The sequence below is a fragment of the Lygodium microphyllum genome, chromosome 2 (assembly GCF_053477565.2).
Source record: "Lygodium microphyllum isolate KBCC chromosome 2, Lygodium_microphyllum_v1.1.10, whole genome shotgun sequence".
Classification (NCBI taxonomy): domain Eukaryota; kingdom Viridiplantae; phylum Streptophyta; class Polypodiopsida; order Schizaeales; family Lygodiaceae; genus Lygodium; species Lygodium microphyllum.
In genome coordinates this window covers 179,113,857-179,130,838 of record NC_141136.1, presented here as the reverse complement: position 1 = coordinate 179,130,838, position 16,982 = coordinate 179,113,857, and the positions used below count along the sequence as shown (strand labels likewise).

The 16,982-nt window shown below is 41.6% G+C and overlaps 1 protein-coding gene across 4 annotated transcripts in view; it reads right to left on the bottom strand.

Moving 5' to 3' along the window:
• The window catches only part of LOC148040662 (MADS-box transcription factor 23-like), a 79,846-nt gene extending 72,568 nt beyond the window's left edge, over positions 1 to 7,278 (bottom strand). The window contains exons 1-2 of one of the 4 annotated variants that reach the window (XM_087660700.1): positions 6,942 to 7,278; positions 6,648 to 6,837 (exon numbers count right to left, since the gene is read on the bottom strand). In XM_087660700.1, coding sequence (XP_087516826.1) covers positions 6,648 to 6,837; positions 6,942 to 7,126 — 375 coding nt within the window. In that variant the 5' untranslated portion in view covers positions 7,127 to 7,278. The remainder of the gene's footprint in view (positions 1 to 6,647; positions 6,838 to 6,941) is intronic. The other 3 variants (XM_087660690.1, XM_087660682.1, XM_087660673.1) reach the window with 3 other exon arrangements.
• Positions 7,279 to 16,982: the final 9,704 nt, after the last annotated feature.

Genomic DNA, 16,982 nt, shown 5'->3' with positions numbered 1-16,982 from the left:
CGAGCATAAGGAGATGGAATAGACATAGCGGTGTCAGAGCGTTTGGGGTCGAAAGTCTACTGCGGGGGGTAAGAGACAGCAGGGTGAAAGGGAGATTCAGGGAGAGGAGTAGATGAAAGAGAAGGGGTTCAAAGAAATAGAAGATATAGAAGAATACTCACAGAAAGGAATAGAAGATGTAGAAGAATACTCACAGAGGTGAAGCCTGTCAATTTATTTCTGCATTATGAAAAGGTAAATCTCTTGTAGATAAAAACGTGCATAAAATAATACATTCCTCTATGTTGCTCAGATTGCCAATCTGATGCTTCCATTAGCTTTGAAAGGGGGGGTAAAATACTAGCACACTTGACGAGCAGATCAGTCCTTCTTCATCTCCCACTTTGGAGTGTTGTTCACTACTTGAAAACTGCGATCGATTTTGCCAATCCTTATTTTTACATAAAATCCTCCCAAAATGGCTAAAAGCTATATGCTTTCTTTTATATGTCATTCTATTCTAGAAGTTGCCTACCGTTTTTGGATTTTTACAAGAGATAAGATCTAAAATATCAAAAATTGGCTAAACTTGTCCAAAAATCTAGTATTTTTGAACCATCCACACTACAAACACTGACATTAATGACTAACATGGCATTTGCTCTCTAGATCAATAAGAAAGCCACACACTAGAGTTTTTCACAATGTGTTCGCATAGCGGCACGACAGCGGGTACATTGATTTCAATCATAGTTGATATTCATGATATTGTCCTGGTATTTGAGTTATAGGAGGGTCTATGACATCACTATGCCTTGCACAAAACCTTGATTGAGTTTAATCTTGGGAAAATCAAGATTCCAACCATCAATACATTAGCCCTAGTATGGAAAATATCAATCTTCATGTGAGGAGATGAATAGTGGAGTTAGTGGATTCATACATGCTACATGAGATATCACTAGCCATTAGAAGCTTAGACTTTGCTCTCATCAGCTTAAGATCGAGACAAGGAGAGTAGCTTGGGTCCCTAGAGTAGAGAGGATTTGTAAACTATGATGGAATGGGGTGTAGAGCAAGGAGCACTACATTTGTAGATATAAGGCTTACAATACAGTCTAAGAAAGATACCCCATATTATTGAGAGAAGAATCCCCCCTTAGATTGGCCATGAAGTCTCCAACTAGTGATACCTAAGCCAATTCCTCCTTGAGATCCAAAGGCTCTACACATCATTACACTAAGCATGCACCCTATAGAGAGGAGATTAGAGAGGAGGCAAAGAGTCCAAACTTATCAACCTTTTTATAGATAGTGACTATACACACTACACCTACACAAAGAGGGATGAGAGTCCAGAGAGTTGATGAGAAGATCAACATGGTATATCTACTAAGGGTTCAAGGATACTAGACATAGAGGCTACACCAAAGAGAAAAGAGGGAGATCTAGTGATGACATAAGCAATACTTAACAGGGTTGAGGGATCAGCCCAAATGCTACATGTATCCTATCTCATCATAGATGTATGATATACAATACCCCTAACTAGATGGAGCTAGTTATCAATGTATCATTATTCAATCACACCCCTAGCCATGTATTGCTTCATATATCCACCCCACCTTCTTGTTTATATAAGTCTCAAAGCTCATTCATCACAAAAGACAAAATGGTGCAACAAACCCAATAGCTTCATTCAAGCAATGAAAATTCTTTACAGAGGTATCCACATCTTGTCTCAAAGTTAGCAAAAGAATGTCCCTAAATTGCTTTCTTAGTTAGCATCAGTACATGGATGCTCTATGACTATAGACTACAATCCATATTAGTTGTGTATCATGATCAAAGCTCAAACTTACGATTGATAGATCACGTGTACAATAACAACCAACCAATATATGCAAAATCCCTCAATACAAGTCTACAACTAAAGCTTGCAAGGTCACGAACATAAAGGCTTTGGAAAGTTGTAACTTTTTTAAATGACAATAGTTCATGTCATAATGCTATTGGTTTATTTTGTGGCTATCCCAAAGCTATACACTAGGTAACCATGCATTTTCCAACAACACAAATGGAAGCAATATCCTCAAGTGCATTCCATAGAGCATAACAATGACAAAAGTGTCACCTCACATGACTTGCATCTCTACCAAAAATGACCAAAAGCAACACATGTTGCCATAAAGATGTTCTTTTACATATCCACAATTTTCCAAAAAGTATGACACTTGGTGCTCAAGTAAGCATCCATGTCCACTTTTACAAAAATGTGGTGAATTAGATTATGTCCCAAAGTGACCATTAGATGGCTTAATCTGTCCTTATCGAAGGATAGTATTGATTGCAATTGCATTTATGTCACTGTCCCATGTCAACATGATTCTCCTTAGACCCTATGCTTATGTAATGTGTGTCTCTTCGCCACTCCGGACAATGATTCATCACTACATCTATCATGTTCCCTTAATGACATCTTTCCTTAAAAAAAAAAAACACTATTGTTCATTGATTACATCACTTGAGAAAATGCGTGCTCACTGCGAGACAATCACAAGGTCACCTCCTTGAAGAAGATGATATACATGTTATCAACTCATGCTCCATGGCTAAAAACTATGATTGCTGCAGCAAAGAAGGGAAGAATAGTTGTCTTCAAACTTGTGCTACTTCAATGAGAGATAAAGAGAGACTTGAAATAGCCGTGATCAGCTTTTTAAATGATGAGTAACTAGTTGCTCTTTAATCCAATCTAGTTTTTGATTAAGGGCTAATTCATGACTTGGTCATTGATCATACGTAAGCTACTCATTGGATCAATGCGGCTTGCTTTATAACTTATGTGAGTGTTTATTAGGCGAAACTGTCAAATGATCATTAAATCTAAGAAGTAAACTTTCAGTTAATGAAAGTTTCACATTGCATTTGGTCCTTTTTGCCCTATCCTTATACCATATAGTTTGTACCCTTGTCCACTTCATACCTTGGTGTGGAATCCTTCATTATCAGTGCAATGGTCACCGTGCCAAGAGCTGGGTACCAAAATTAGATTTAATTTTTGCATCTAACTATCTGGACTTATCTTTTCTCCATCCCTAATCAATACTTCAATGTATAAAAGGCATCCCATTGGAATAGCTATACGCATGTTTTAAGGTATATTCATGGTTCTTATACTTATGACTTGTATTTCAATCAAATACTAATGTTGCAAGGCTACACAAGCTAAATATTTGCATATTTAATGCTCTCATGGTGGCTCCATGTTTTTTCTTTGTTCAACTTCCATTACAAAGCATCAACAATGAGAAGGGGGCAATTCCTTCTCTTGGTACTTCTAGGATGTGGTTATTAATCTTATTTCATGATCTCCTAGTATCATCTCTTGTTTCTGTTTGTGATCATCATTATAAAAGAAACTTAAGTGAATATTCACCTATGAGAGCACCACTCAAGTGACATTATTTTCATGCTTCCCATTTTGAATTACCTCTTGTGTCGCATTATGTTTTGTGAAATAGAGTGCCCCCTCCTCTAAAAACTCATTACATACTCCAATGAAAGGCTATATTGAATTAATACCTTCAAAAGGCTATCTACCTAACATGGACATGACTACCTAACATGGAGTGCTATCATGAAAGCTTGGTTTTTGCAAAAATAGTTATGGTACATTGTTTGTGGAGCTATTCTCCATCCTCAACATCCTTTTCCACTTCCTAAAGATTTTGATGAGGACAACCATGAGGAAGTTGTGCTTACATGGGATATGGATGATGTGCATGTCTATTATGCGCTTTTTTGATGTATTTCTAAAGAAGTTCTATGGGTGGTTACATCCTATAGGATATCTTGCGAAGTATTGTTGATGCTTTAGATGTTGTATAAGGCACCTTCCACCATGTGTGTATAGACCCTTTATGGTGAGCTTCAATAGATGAAGTTTGAGCCTAAGGACACCATTCAATCATTTTTGCTTCATGTTACACAGGTACATGACCAACTTTAACATGCGCACTCTGTCTTCTAGAGGCACATATTGTGGGAACAGTACTCTACAAGCTCCCCTTGGAGTTTCATGGAGCGGCAAATGATTTGAGGACACAAACATCTACACCTATGAGCTTCACATATATGTCATCGATGCTACTTGACCATGAGGTATCTTTGTGTTTATAGGGGAGGCTTCCATCTCATTATGGAGGTTCCAATGAGCCCTTTATTGCTTCAAAGAGATGGATGACAAGAAGAAGAAGTGAAAGGCCTAGTGTTATGTTGTACCTTATTTGATATATAGAGTGGAGGGCACTAAATATATGTTTGTTTGCCTTGATTGGAATCTTTTTATGCTTAAGATGTATCACTAGGATGGATTTCTTACAATGGCGGTGGTCGTAAGTCTTGTGAAGCAACATGGATCTCTAGGGGTGGCTATAGGCATGAGTCTTGTGAAGCAGCCATGGCCATGGCATAAGTGTTGTCAAGCATCCATTACGGGTGATTAAGGCATGAGTCTTGTAAATCAGTCATGGCTATGACATAAGTATTGTGAAGCAGCAATGGCTATGCATAAGTCTTGTGAAGCAACCACGGCCATGACATAAGTACTGTGAAGTTGCCATTATGGGTAATTAAGGCAACTAGTGAAGTAGTGTTTGACAAAGCATTATAGCATGGCATGTGGATTCATTTAGAGTTTTCTCCTTAGTTTTTGAAGAACAATCAAGAGATGTGAGTCACATTGAGGTGACACTTTTGTCATATATGAGGTGTCTTTGATCATGTATCATTGCTATGCTCTTTGGAATGCACTTGAGGATATTGTTTTCATTTGTGTTTTGGAAAATGCGTGTTTACCTAGAGTATAGCTTTAGGATAGCCACAAAATAAACCAATAGCATTATGATATGAACTATTGTTATTTAAAAAGTTACACCTTTCCAGAGCCTTTGTGTTCATGATCTTATAGGCTTTAGTCATAGACTTGTATTGAGGGCTTTTTCATATGTTGGTTGGCTATTATTGTATGCCTAATCTATCAATCATAAGTTTGAGCTTTGATCATGATACACAACTAATATGGATTGTAGTCTATAGTCATAGAGCATCAATATACTAATGCTATTGAGAAAGCAACTTCGGGACATTCTTTTGCCAACTTTGAGATGAGAGATGGATACCTTTGTAAATAATTTTCATTGCTTGAATGAAGCTATTGCGTTTGTTGCACCATTTTGTCTTTTGTGATGAATGAGCTTTGATACTTATATGAACAAAAAGTGGGGTGGATATATGAAGCAATACATGGCTAGGTGTGTGATTGAATAATGATACATTGATAACTACCTCCACCTAGTTAGGGATATAGTATGTCATACATCTATGATGAGATAGGGTACATCTAGGTTGATGAGATTCTTGAAACATCTTTAGCTAAGGCTAAGCATCAAGCATTGTATGATGCTTCCATAGAGAGAATCTATTTGAGGAGCTTAATGATTTTCCTCCAGTTTCCTTGTAAAGCTATTGCACTTCTTGGTCATTCTACTTTCTCCAACAAGACAAAGCACATGGGAATTCATTCTACTTTCTCCAACAAGACAAAGCACATGGGAATTCATTTCCATTTGATCCACAAGAAGGTAGAGCATGGCATCATCATCTTGTTTTTGTGCCATGTTTTAACAATCATGGTGATCTACTTATGAGCTAGTCAGCCATTAAATCTTAAAGTATCTTCACCATGACGGATTGGTCTTGGTTTTACTCTCCCTTTGCATCACCATGATAGGGAGAGGGTGGTTATTGATCTTATTTCATCATCTCCTAGTGTCATCTCTTGTTTGTGTTTGTGATCATCATTATAAAATAAACTTGAGTGACAATTCCCTTATGAGGGCACCACTCAAGTGACACATTATATTTATGCTTCCCATTTTGTGTTACCTATTATGTCACATTATGTTTTGTGAAATAGAGTGCCCCCTTCTCTAAAAACTCATCTCACACTCACGTAGAAGGCCATATTGAGCCAGCACCTTTGAATAGAAGTTACAAATTCAAGCTTAATGACATTTCTCGGACATGATCTCACAGTTTTTTGGTGGATATTTTTGTAAGATATGTCCAAAAACATTTTGCTACTGCGATTTACAACTCCAAAGATAACTCGAGAAACTTTTCGGAGATCAAGGAGTGGGTTGAACTACAAAAGAGCAAAGAATACATACAAATATCTATCAATAAAATGAGCATTTTCTTGTACTATGAATTCATATTATAGTCCTCAAAATGTCTTTATGGGATACGTAGATACAGGCTTAACAAGTACCACAATGTTTTATTGAGGACGATGCTTTTTTCTCTATGGTAATTGTCTCATTGTCGCGACTAGAGCATGCGGATCTAGTTGCCTTATGCTAACCCAATCGGAACCCGAATATCCTCCAATAATTCATTAGTTGCTGGATTAGCTCTCCCTTCCTACTTTCATGGCTGCGGGCCGGATAACTCACAAAGTGGGGAGGCGGGGTGAGTCATAAGATGGCTGCCGTATGCAGGGATAATTAGGGAAATATGGACTTGAAAAGAGCCTTTCAGATTAGGGTTTAACCTCTCGTTTAATTAAAAAAAGGGGAAGAGGATGGATGGTCAGGAGTACTTACAGTAGCACGTTGAAGGTCGTTCGTGCCAGTGGCAGAGGGGGAGGCGGAGCTGGCTGAAGCTCCTGCACAGCTAGACCTAGTGAATTTCAAGCCCCGCTGAATACCATTGAAGAAACAGCAGTCGCTGCTGCTGCTGCTGCTGCTGCTGTTGCTCTGGCTCAGGTAGGCTTCCAGAATGGAACGCATGCACCTAAGTGCCCATGTATTTGCTTAGCCACCACAAGCATGCGTGTAAGTACACCTCTCCCGCGGCGTACATCTAACATGCGATGATAGCTCAGGGTGTGGCCGTACCTGCGCGGGCTGTTGAAGGTGAAGAGCTTGCCGGCGGCGGAGAGCACGACGAGGGCCACGTCGACGTCGCAGAGCACTGCCAGCTCCCGGGCCTTCTTGAAGAGCCCGGCCTTGCGCTTGCAGAAGGTCACGTTCCGCGTCGTCCCATTCTCGATCCTCCTCAGCTCCACCTTCCCGCGCCCCATTAGTATGTTACTCTACCCTCCTCCTGATCTCTGTCAGTGTATGTCGCCAGCGATCATCAGCTGCCCTGCGATCGCTCCCTTCCCCTCCCCTGCCCTCTATTTACTGTATTCTGTCCGATGGTCGATCCGACAAATCTCGCCCGCCTTTTATTACCCGGCCGCCTTGCTATCAATATCGTTAACTTTACCTTTATCATTATTGTACTTGATCAGTTCACGTTTGTCACCTTCCGAAACCCCATTCCATAAATAGAAACACCAATCCGCTGCAAGGACAGCACTTGTCGTGACTCGTCATGTAAGTGCTTTGTCGTCTTACTCGCGTCCTAAGAGCACCTTTACATGGGATCAAATATCCGGATAAAACAGCAACACTGCTCCTTCTACGAGGACACTAGTGTGAGTTCTTTCCTTCTGTGAACCGCTTCTAAGAAGTTAGCTTTGTATTTATGGTTTCTTCATTTAATTGGCCTAGTAGTTCCCCCAAAAAAATCATGTAAACCCAATGTGCATGAGCACTTCTCGAGAATGTATCAAGTCCTGCTAAAAACAATCTTAGAGAACATGGGTAATGTCAAGTTGCTTTGACCTAACCTATTTCAAAACAACCTTCATAATCCATTCTTACACATTGGAACTGGAGGCTAGAGCCCTCTCCTTGACCTTAAGGCTTAGGGTGATGCTAAGCATGGCTCTTACTAGACTTTGAGGAAGTCTTAAAAGCAGAGTGAACGTGATGCGGATATAATAACCTCACATCTAGGATATACTAATCACATCCTACTAATATTAAGGATACATTATCTTATTAGGTTGGCGGTAGTAAAATCTGAGTGCATGAAACTTCTTATATGGAGAAAGGTTGCAAGCCATTCTATATACAACTCAACTCAACTTGATGACAGGCCTCTAGAGATGTTAGAGACTCTCCAAAGCTTTACAAAGAGCTAACTCAACTTGTCTGCATCTTTGCCGAGAGACATGCAGGGTGATATTTTAGAGTGTGTAGATATGTTTCGTCTTGTAGGTTGAGCTAGATAGGGTCCATAGAAATGCCTTTTTCCATTAGAATTGTGTCGCTATAGGTGTCATTGTATCTCCTCACTCAGGCCAATGTATTAGGAGTCCACCTTCCTACCTACTCATGAGACTTCATGGCACCACAATGGGTCACCAATACAATTCCATCGAACATCCAATAAAAGGTTTAGAATACCTTGGATGCATTGATTTTGATGCATCTCTTCTAGTACTTCCCATGATATTGTTGCATAATAATTGTAGGCCTTAAAAATGGAGAAAAATTAGAGTGTGCAAGAGAGGTATTTATGAAAGAAATTGAGGAGCTCACGAGAGCACAGTTGCCTCTAGCACAACTATTATCACTCCTTCATGTACCCATTGCCAACTACAAGGGCATGTGCCAAAGTGAGTACCCTAGGTGGAAATTTTGTAAATTTTGTGGCAAGGTGGACTATGAGGACTATGAATGCTACTATATTGTCAGGGGCTTCAAACCACTCCCACATGTACATCCCTTGCACCTCCTCTCCTTCCTCATTCCACTCCCTCCCAAGTTCCCCAAATCCCTCAATGCCATGCTAGTTTTTCTTCACAAACCCATGGTTCCTATATTTAGTATCCCATCAAACTTTCATATCCTCTTCCACTAGTTGAGGAGAGTATAAGCTTTACTGAAATAGGTGCACCCTTCTAGCCGAAAGTTCTCCTTCATGATGGTTTTGTCCTAGTTCTTCAAATAATTATTCTTGAGACCACTCTAATAATAAAAATACCTTCATGATGGTTTTGTCCTAGTTCTTGAGATAATTATTTTTGAGACTACCCTAATAATAAACATACTAAAACTTCTTAGATCATGAAACTCTTTGATATCACTTCACTTAGGCCGTTAATGCACCCTCCACCTTGGTGGCTATGCTCACGTGAGTGTAAGCCCAAGTTGAAGCCTATACAAGTTCTTATACATTTCTAAAAAATTTATCTAGAAATTCTTTAATAGTCAAGGTGCCCCAACCTCCATGGATAATATGTTAGCTATGGAAAAGTGATCTCTACCCTTTGCAATAAGATCTCATTCCTAATGGAGATTCCAAATCATCCATCCTTTGCAACAATGATAGCCAAAGCTCTTGACGATGGGCCACCAAGTTGAGGCTATCATGCCTATCCAACCAAATAACTCGCAATGCTTAGATGACTTAGTTCTTTTAGATTGGCTAGGATATTTCTCATGCAATGTGATACAAATAAGTGAACTCTTGCTATTTAGTCTACCAACTAAAGGAAATCAATAAACTTAGGTCTATGACAAGACAATTAAGAAACAACTTGAATTGTAAAATCCTATGCTTTCAACAACAAAATCAAAATTGAAAAACCTATTTAGAAAATCAAAGTTTTTTGAATTACTAAATGTCTCTAGTAAACTAGAGTCATGAATGAAAAACTAAAAATACTTAGGAAAATTCTATAGGGACTCTCAAAACCTTACAACAATAGGGTTCACCCTCTTGATTTTACAACCAACATGGATTACCCCATCTATTATGACACTTGATTACTTGATAAATTCAAATGCAGACTTCAAAATTAACGTGAGACATTAGCCATTTTTTATGGTTGCATGAAATCTCACCATTGTCTTTTGGGTACTAATTCTATCATTATTATTACAAGGATATAGGGGAATAGCGACAGGCAGTTTCAACACATATTAGCGGCATAGCGATGGTACTTAGACAAAAAAAGGGGCCAAAATCTGAGTGCAACATTTTGTCGCAAAGAGCAAAAGAGAGAGCAAAATAGATCGTGTGTTTGGAAGGGAGAGGGAGAGAAAGAGAGAAGGAGAGCTTCTCACCGCCGTCACCGCCGTTTGTGAAGAAGAGGAGGAAGTGCACGAAGGGCGAAGAGGAGCTGCCGTCGCCAAGAGGAGATGAAGAATCCATCCTCGGGCTTTTGCAGTGAGTGCATTGCTCCCTCTTGGTTTGTTCTTGTTCTTTCTCCTTTTCTTTTGTTTGTTTTTGTTGAGAATGAGGTGTATTGAGGGAGAAAGAGAGGAAATGAGAGAGGGAAAATAAGAAACAAAAAAGGAAAAAAGAACGAGAGAGAGAGAGAGGGAATAAACATGAAACATAATAACGAAAGAGAGAAAGAGAGAGAGAGAGGGAGGAAAAGAGGAGAATGAATGAGAAAACATGAGGGGGTAGAGAAAAACAAAGAGAGGATTTTTTTAATTATTTAATTTCTTCTTTTTTGTTTGTTTTTTTTTTTACAATGATGTTTAGCTGCATACCTTTGTCTTTGCCTCACCATAGCTAAAACCCTTATAGATGATGCATTGCTAGATGAGGACTTTGATTATAACATTCTTTCTTACTGTTGCTATTGGAGCAACCTAGGGCAACCACAATTGACACCAATAGATCCAAAGCTGGGGATGCTGTAACATGCCCGTGCTCCCCCCCATAGGAACTCCCCCCCTCTTAATTTCAAAAAAAAAAAAGGTTAGTTCAAAAAAAAAATCCCCTCTCTCTCTCCCTGCCGACAACATGTCTGGGAGGGAGAGAGAGAGGGAGTGATGTGGTGGTGCTGGGGGGCATGCAGCCCCCCAGGTGGGAGGGGTGACCATGCCACCCACCTCCTCCCCCTCCTATATAAGGGGAGGCTCCTCCTCTCCCTCGTTCAAGGAGACTGCGCCCCCTCTACGTCGCCACCTCCTCCTTGCGGCAGCAGTAGCAGCAACCCTGAGGGCTCCGATGAAAACTTCCCCCCCCCTCTGGTTGGCAGCAACTGCGCGGGCCCCTGGGCCTTTGACTGAAGAACACCCCCCCTCCGTTCGCAGTAACAACGCCCCCCCTAGGGCTTTCGACTGTAGCCACCCCCTGATCGTTAGTTGCCGCGGGCCCTCATGAGAATAGAGAGAAGAGGAGGAAGAGGGAGAGAAGGAGAAGGAGAGAAGAAGAAGGAGAGAGACAGAGAAGAGAAGAAGAGGGAGAGAAGGAGAAGGAGAAGGAGAGAAAAGAAGCAGAAGGAGAGAAGAAGAAGGAGAGGGAGAGAGAAGAGAAGAAGAGGAAGAGAAGGAGAAGGAGAGAAGAAGGAGAGGGAGAGAGAAGAGACGAAGAGAGGAAGAGGGAGAGGAGAAGAGGTAGAAGAGGAAGAGGAGAGGGAGAGAAGAAGAGAAGGAGAGATAGAAGGGAGAAGAAGAAGAAGAAGAGAAGAAGGAGAAGAGGAGAGAGAGAGAAGAGGAGAAGGAGAGAGAGAGAGAGTAGGAGAAGAAGAGAAAAGGGAGAGAAGAAGAGAAGGAGAGAGAGAAGAGAGGAAGGGAATGAGAGAAAGAGGAGAGAGAAAGAAGGAGAAGAAGAAGTGAAGAAGAAGTAGAAGAGGTAGAAGGAGAGAAGAGAGAAGTAGAAAAAGAAGAAGAAGAGGAAGGAGAGAGAGAAAGAAGGAGAAGAGAAGAGGAAGAAGAGAGGGAGAGAGAGAGAAGGAGAAAGAGAAAGGAAGAGAGTTGGAGACAAAGTCACCTCCTCATTGACAAAGGATTCCCTTCCCGTGACCTTTCCCTCCCGAACCGGTCATCCTGAAGGCCACTAAGGCCCGGACTACCCAAACCCCGAGTAGAAATGGCTCCCAAGAAGAAAATCACAGGAAGCGTAGGTGCCAAAGCTACCGTTGGTACTGGTAATGCGAGAGAGGCGAGCGGAGCGACCAATGCAATAAACGCCCCTACAAACACTATAATCAAACCCATGTTCTTTAAGCATTATAACTAACTATGTATTATTTCTCGTGGAAGAGATGAAAGGGTTAGCTATGTGCATGGAACAAGAACGAGTCTTATGGTTTTTGTTTACTCTAAGTGCTAAGTTGCATGCGTGAAACGGTAGAGTATGGAATTCACATAAGTTTATATGCATGAAATGATAGCTTTTATACACATAAAATGATAAGGTTATTGCCTTACTTCACATAAAATGATAGCTTTTTAACCAGTTCAGTGCATGAATAGTAATTTAGAATTCATGTTTCGCAATCATGATTAAAAGAAACACATGAAATGTTAGTTTCCGTTCATGAGATACACTTGCACCATTGGACAAAAACCTAGACTTTCATATATGCAAGTCATATGTGATCCGGTGCATCAGGAATAAGTACTCGTTGCCAGGAATGAAGAGAGATAAAGGTCGTTTAGGATGTACAACTATACTAAATGCACCATGTGCATGATGGATAAGGTTGATTGGAAAATTCTGCATAGAACCGCACTAAGAGAAATGGAAGGAACACATGCATCTAGACTGTATCTTGAAGGCCTAAATGAAGAGTCCTGTGTTGCCAAGTGTATTAACAGAACTTAGTTAGAATTGGAAGAATAAAAGACCTTTGGTTGGGTTGTGAATGAAGGCATGTCCGTTGCCTTGATTGTCCAGTTAATGCTTGGGTTAGGTTAGGATACCATAAGGTAAAACCCAAGGAAAAAGAGCAAGCCAAAATAAGTTAATTTACCAAGAACATTTGCTTTTGTAATCTTGTTTGAGATTATCGGGATCTCGCCAAGTCGCGAACAATCCATGATCGGATGCTGGGAGCATCCGGGAAAAAGACCCAGGATTAGATGCTGGGAGCATCCGAAAAAAAAGGAGTCACACCTTAGCAGTTGGTCGTGCAAACGGGCTCCGAAATGCTTGTGATTGTACAATTAGGTACATTATTTGATCCCCTTTGCTTAAGAAACTAATTCAAGGAAAAACACTTAATGCTTCAGGTTAAAGGCTTGGAGGGAGAGGCAAGAACAGTTATCTCCGACTGTTTGCTTGGCCCTATCCAAGGGGGTTGTTAGCCGCGCCGGGTACATGGACCTAACCTGCCGCGAGAGGTCTTTCCGTGGGTGTTGCTTGGAGCGAGTGGACACTTGGGTGTCAGAGGAGGCTCTGGTTGTAAATCCCTTACCTCGGGGTCTTGCACAAGAGGCCGACGTGACTCGAAATGGGATCTCGAGACCCGTGTACTAGTCAACGGGCGGAACTTGGAGCAGCAATCCTGTAGATTGCTGGGATAGCCTTCGGGCGTGATATTGGATGTACTCCAGGATTTTGATAAATAAAGAGTAGATAAATTGGAGAAAAAGGAACTTGCTTGACATTGTTTTTGTGTCAGTGCCTAAGTTGGGTGAAGGAACCCGTGATTAATTTGATTAATTAAGGAAGCTGCTTTTGCATGTCAAAACATAATGTGGTAGGTAATTAGATAACTAAAGCAAACTAAAGAAAGTGCAGTGGATGTGACTTAGGTCCGTCCTATGGAAGGGTGGTCCCGGTTAGCTAGGAACTTTTCTCAAATGGCGAGATAACAAGACTATGAAGACCTAGTATTAGTAGGGTTAGAGTCCCAGTTTATTCTATTTTAGGGGAAAGGAATGGGACTATGCCGTATGGTAGAGAGGTTGAGCTTCGCATCCCTCTCGTTTCCCATTCTCCATGAACCAAGTGCAACATGAATCCGCTTCGACTCTGTTGTTTCTACGCAAAGTGGTTCATTTGGAGCACGACGCTAGCTCTTTCGTAGAGACTTTGCTGATAGGAAAGGAATCCTGACCTCAGGTTGATCCCAAGTGGGAACAGCCGGACACTTCTGCTCGGGGCAGACTCGAGAAGACCTAGATTGCAAACCCTGTGTCATTCCTTGCGAGTGCCAGGTAGAGCCTTCTAGACCCTCCTCCCGATGGGCTGCTAAGACGTATCCCACAAGCGAACGAGCGGACACGTCACAGTTGGTATCAGAGCAAACCAACGAGATTCAAAGATTATAAGGGAACTAAATGGGAGAAAATAAAGGGAATAAGGGGATAGTCAGGGGAAGGTGAGTGGAATAGAGTAGTGTTTTCTGTTGAAAACATTCCTTTACTCACTTATGGATGCTGGGTTGTAGAGTCACATAGCATGGAGCAAGTTCTTGATGTTCCAGGTCATGTTCATGACTGCAATACGTGCTTCGGATTATCGTCAGAGGCTTGGCATGATGAATATTCTGGACCGCATCTTTAATCCTTTACCTCTATATGCGGAATGGAGATGGACGGGAGAATTAGAAATATACTACATAGTAGCCCACCGACTCGCGTACCTTCAGACCAACTTGAAGAGAATCAAGTGGATGGAGGATTTAAAGATCGTGAAGCTGTTCATCTTTGTCGAAGCTCACATGAAAGCAACTTTGCATGTTGGCGATCGGCAAGTCAAGCAGAACAAGTATGTCTATGAAGAAGTGACTCGGGTAATCCCTGCCAAGAGGATCAAAGTGTTAGGGCGCTATGAGAAGAACGGGTATCAAAGGAAGGGATACCCCAAGCTTCCTATGGCTTATCGTTTCCTGAAAATCCATGACCCCACTCCATATTATTATTCCATCCCTGTAGCCGATTGTAGCACAATCCTATTTCCCCCAAACTGATGTATCAATCAGCTTGTCCTACTTACCCAAAATAAATGCACACAAAGGGTTATGCCCTCATGAATAAATAAGACTTTTTACTATTATCTATCTTGATCGTAAATGTTAACAAAGGTGTTAAGTGATTAAGCCACTTGGCTAAAAGCTGTGCTAGTCATATTAACATAATATGGGGAAACGTTTGATAAGTTGTTAACATAAAGAATCTTATTGTCCAGACGCAACCCCAAGCGCAGGTTCCAAGTCCGACTCCTGCACTAAGTACAGCTGTGATTCAAGAGAAGAAGTTTTTCCTCAAACAAATTAAGCCATCTGAGTTTGATGGCAAGGGAAGGACTGTTCAAGCTGACGCCAAGATCTGGATCGAGTCCATGGAGGACTATTTTGAGGCAGCAGGGACTGCACCTACTAACCAAGCCATGCTCGCCAAACTTAAGATTACAGGCGAAGCAAGACTTTGGTGGAAACAGTGGTGCAGAGACCAAGCGATCTCGGAGGGGATAGCCACTTGGGAAAAGCTTAAGGAAGCTGTGCGAGGGAGGTATCTGCCACCTCCTTACCGCACACAAAAGATGAATGAATTCTATGACTTGAAGCAGTTAGGACTATCCCTTGATGCATATTATTCAAAGTTCCTTTCTCTCCTAAAGTACGTGCCTCCAATGGATATGATACAACAGGTGTCAAAGTTCTGTGCTGGGTTGAATCCACACATAAACACTCGATTGGAATCAATGCGCCCAACGAACCTACATGATGCACTCATTCGAGCTACTCCAATAATACAGGAAGTGCAGACCAAACCAAGGAACAACAGGACTTGGCCTTACAAAGATCAGAACAAGGGTACGTCTAAGGCTTAGACCAAGAGAGTGCAGGGTCAGAATCAGGGCCAAAGGAAGAAAGCTAGGGCCAATGCTGTCAACAACTTTGTTCCTACACAAGGTAATGACCGCAATCTACGTTGCTTCCATTGCAACGAGCCCGGACACTTCGAGGCAGTGCCCCAAGCTTAGCAGAGGACATCGCCAAGGACAATTCCACGGAGCCGCCCATGGCCAAGAAACCATCGTCATGGCCAGAGGGAGAACCTCTAGTGTTTCCAACAGGGAGCTGGGCGATGAAGAAGATCCATCCATGGATGCTGACATTGAGAGGGTAACGGTCCACGCCGCACTTCACAAGAAGGGTCCGAATCGCCAATTCTCAGTGATTCAAACTCCATCAAATTATGAAGGTAAAAGCTTCAAAACCCTAATTGATTATGGCAGTACACATTCCTTCATTTCACCGATCTGTGCAAAAAGGTTAGGGATAGCCACAATAGACGCATCTACTTTACTTGTGGAATTGGAAAATGGTCGTGAGGTCTCTTGTACTAGGCAAATTGCTAAGGTGAGGTCTCTTGTACTAGGCAAATGGTCATGAGGTCTCTTGTACTAGGCAAACTGCTAAGGTGAAATTCCTACTAGGTGGGAAGCCGACTTCGGTGAGATTCAGGGTAATGAACCTAGGTATCCATGAATGTTTACTCGGAACAGATTGGCTAATACCCAATGATACCCACATCCATTGTGGAAAGGGCCAAGTCTCCTTTCGAAATTCTGAAGGGAAACTATTCACGACTCAAGGAGAGGCTGGTAAGCCAAAAATACAGCTGGCAAAAGCAACACGGATAATAAAAGGAGTTAGAAAGAGCCTACATGTCTATCTGATTAAACTGAATAAGCTAGATCAGAATCAAGAATCTGGGGAAGAACCTTCATGGTTAAAGGAATACACACACGTATTTCCTGAAGATCTGACAGAACTTCCTCCTCAAAGAGAAGTCGACCATGAAATGAAGCTGGCACTAGGAGCTGCACCAGTCGCAAAGAGGCCATATAAGATGTCCATCCCGGAAGCTATTGAAGTGACAGAGAAACTCAAGCAACTGTTGGACCAAGTGTTTACCATGTTTACCGCAGCACAGAGAAGCGGGAAAATGGAGCAGAGAAGCGGGAAAATGGAAAAAAGGAAATAGCAAAAAAGGCGCAAGATAAAAAAAGGAAAAGGTGCCTTGACCGGTAACCAGACCCTGAAAAATTTAAATGTTCGGGCACGACCCCCAAAAAGTCTCAGTGTCGCCCCGAGACAGCAAAAGAGTAAAAGGCGCACCATTAAATGTGAAAGCGCTCTCGAATCCTTGTAAAACAGTGCTAGGCTCGCTCCTGTGCAAATTGTATGCATTACTTGGGAATAGGATAAATTAGAATGGTGGGAAATGAGAAATGGGCTTAGGCCAATGGCTGGCCTTGTAAAAAAGGGGATGACCGCCCAAAGAAGGGAGGGCATGTATATAAAGTTCAAAAGTGAATGAGAAGCTCATTCTTGTGTGTGGCAA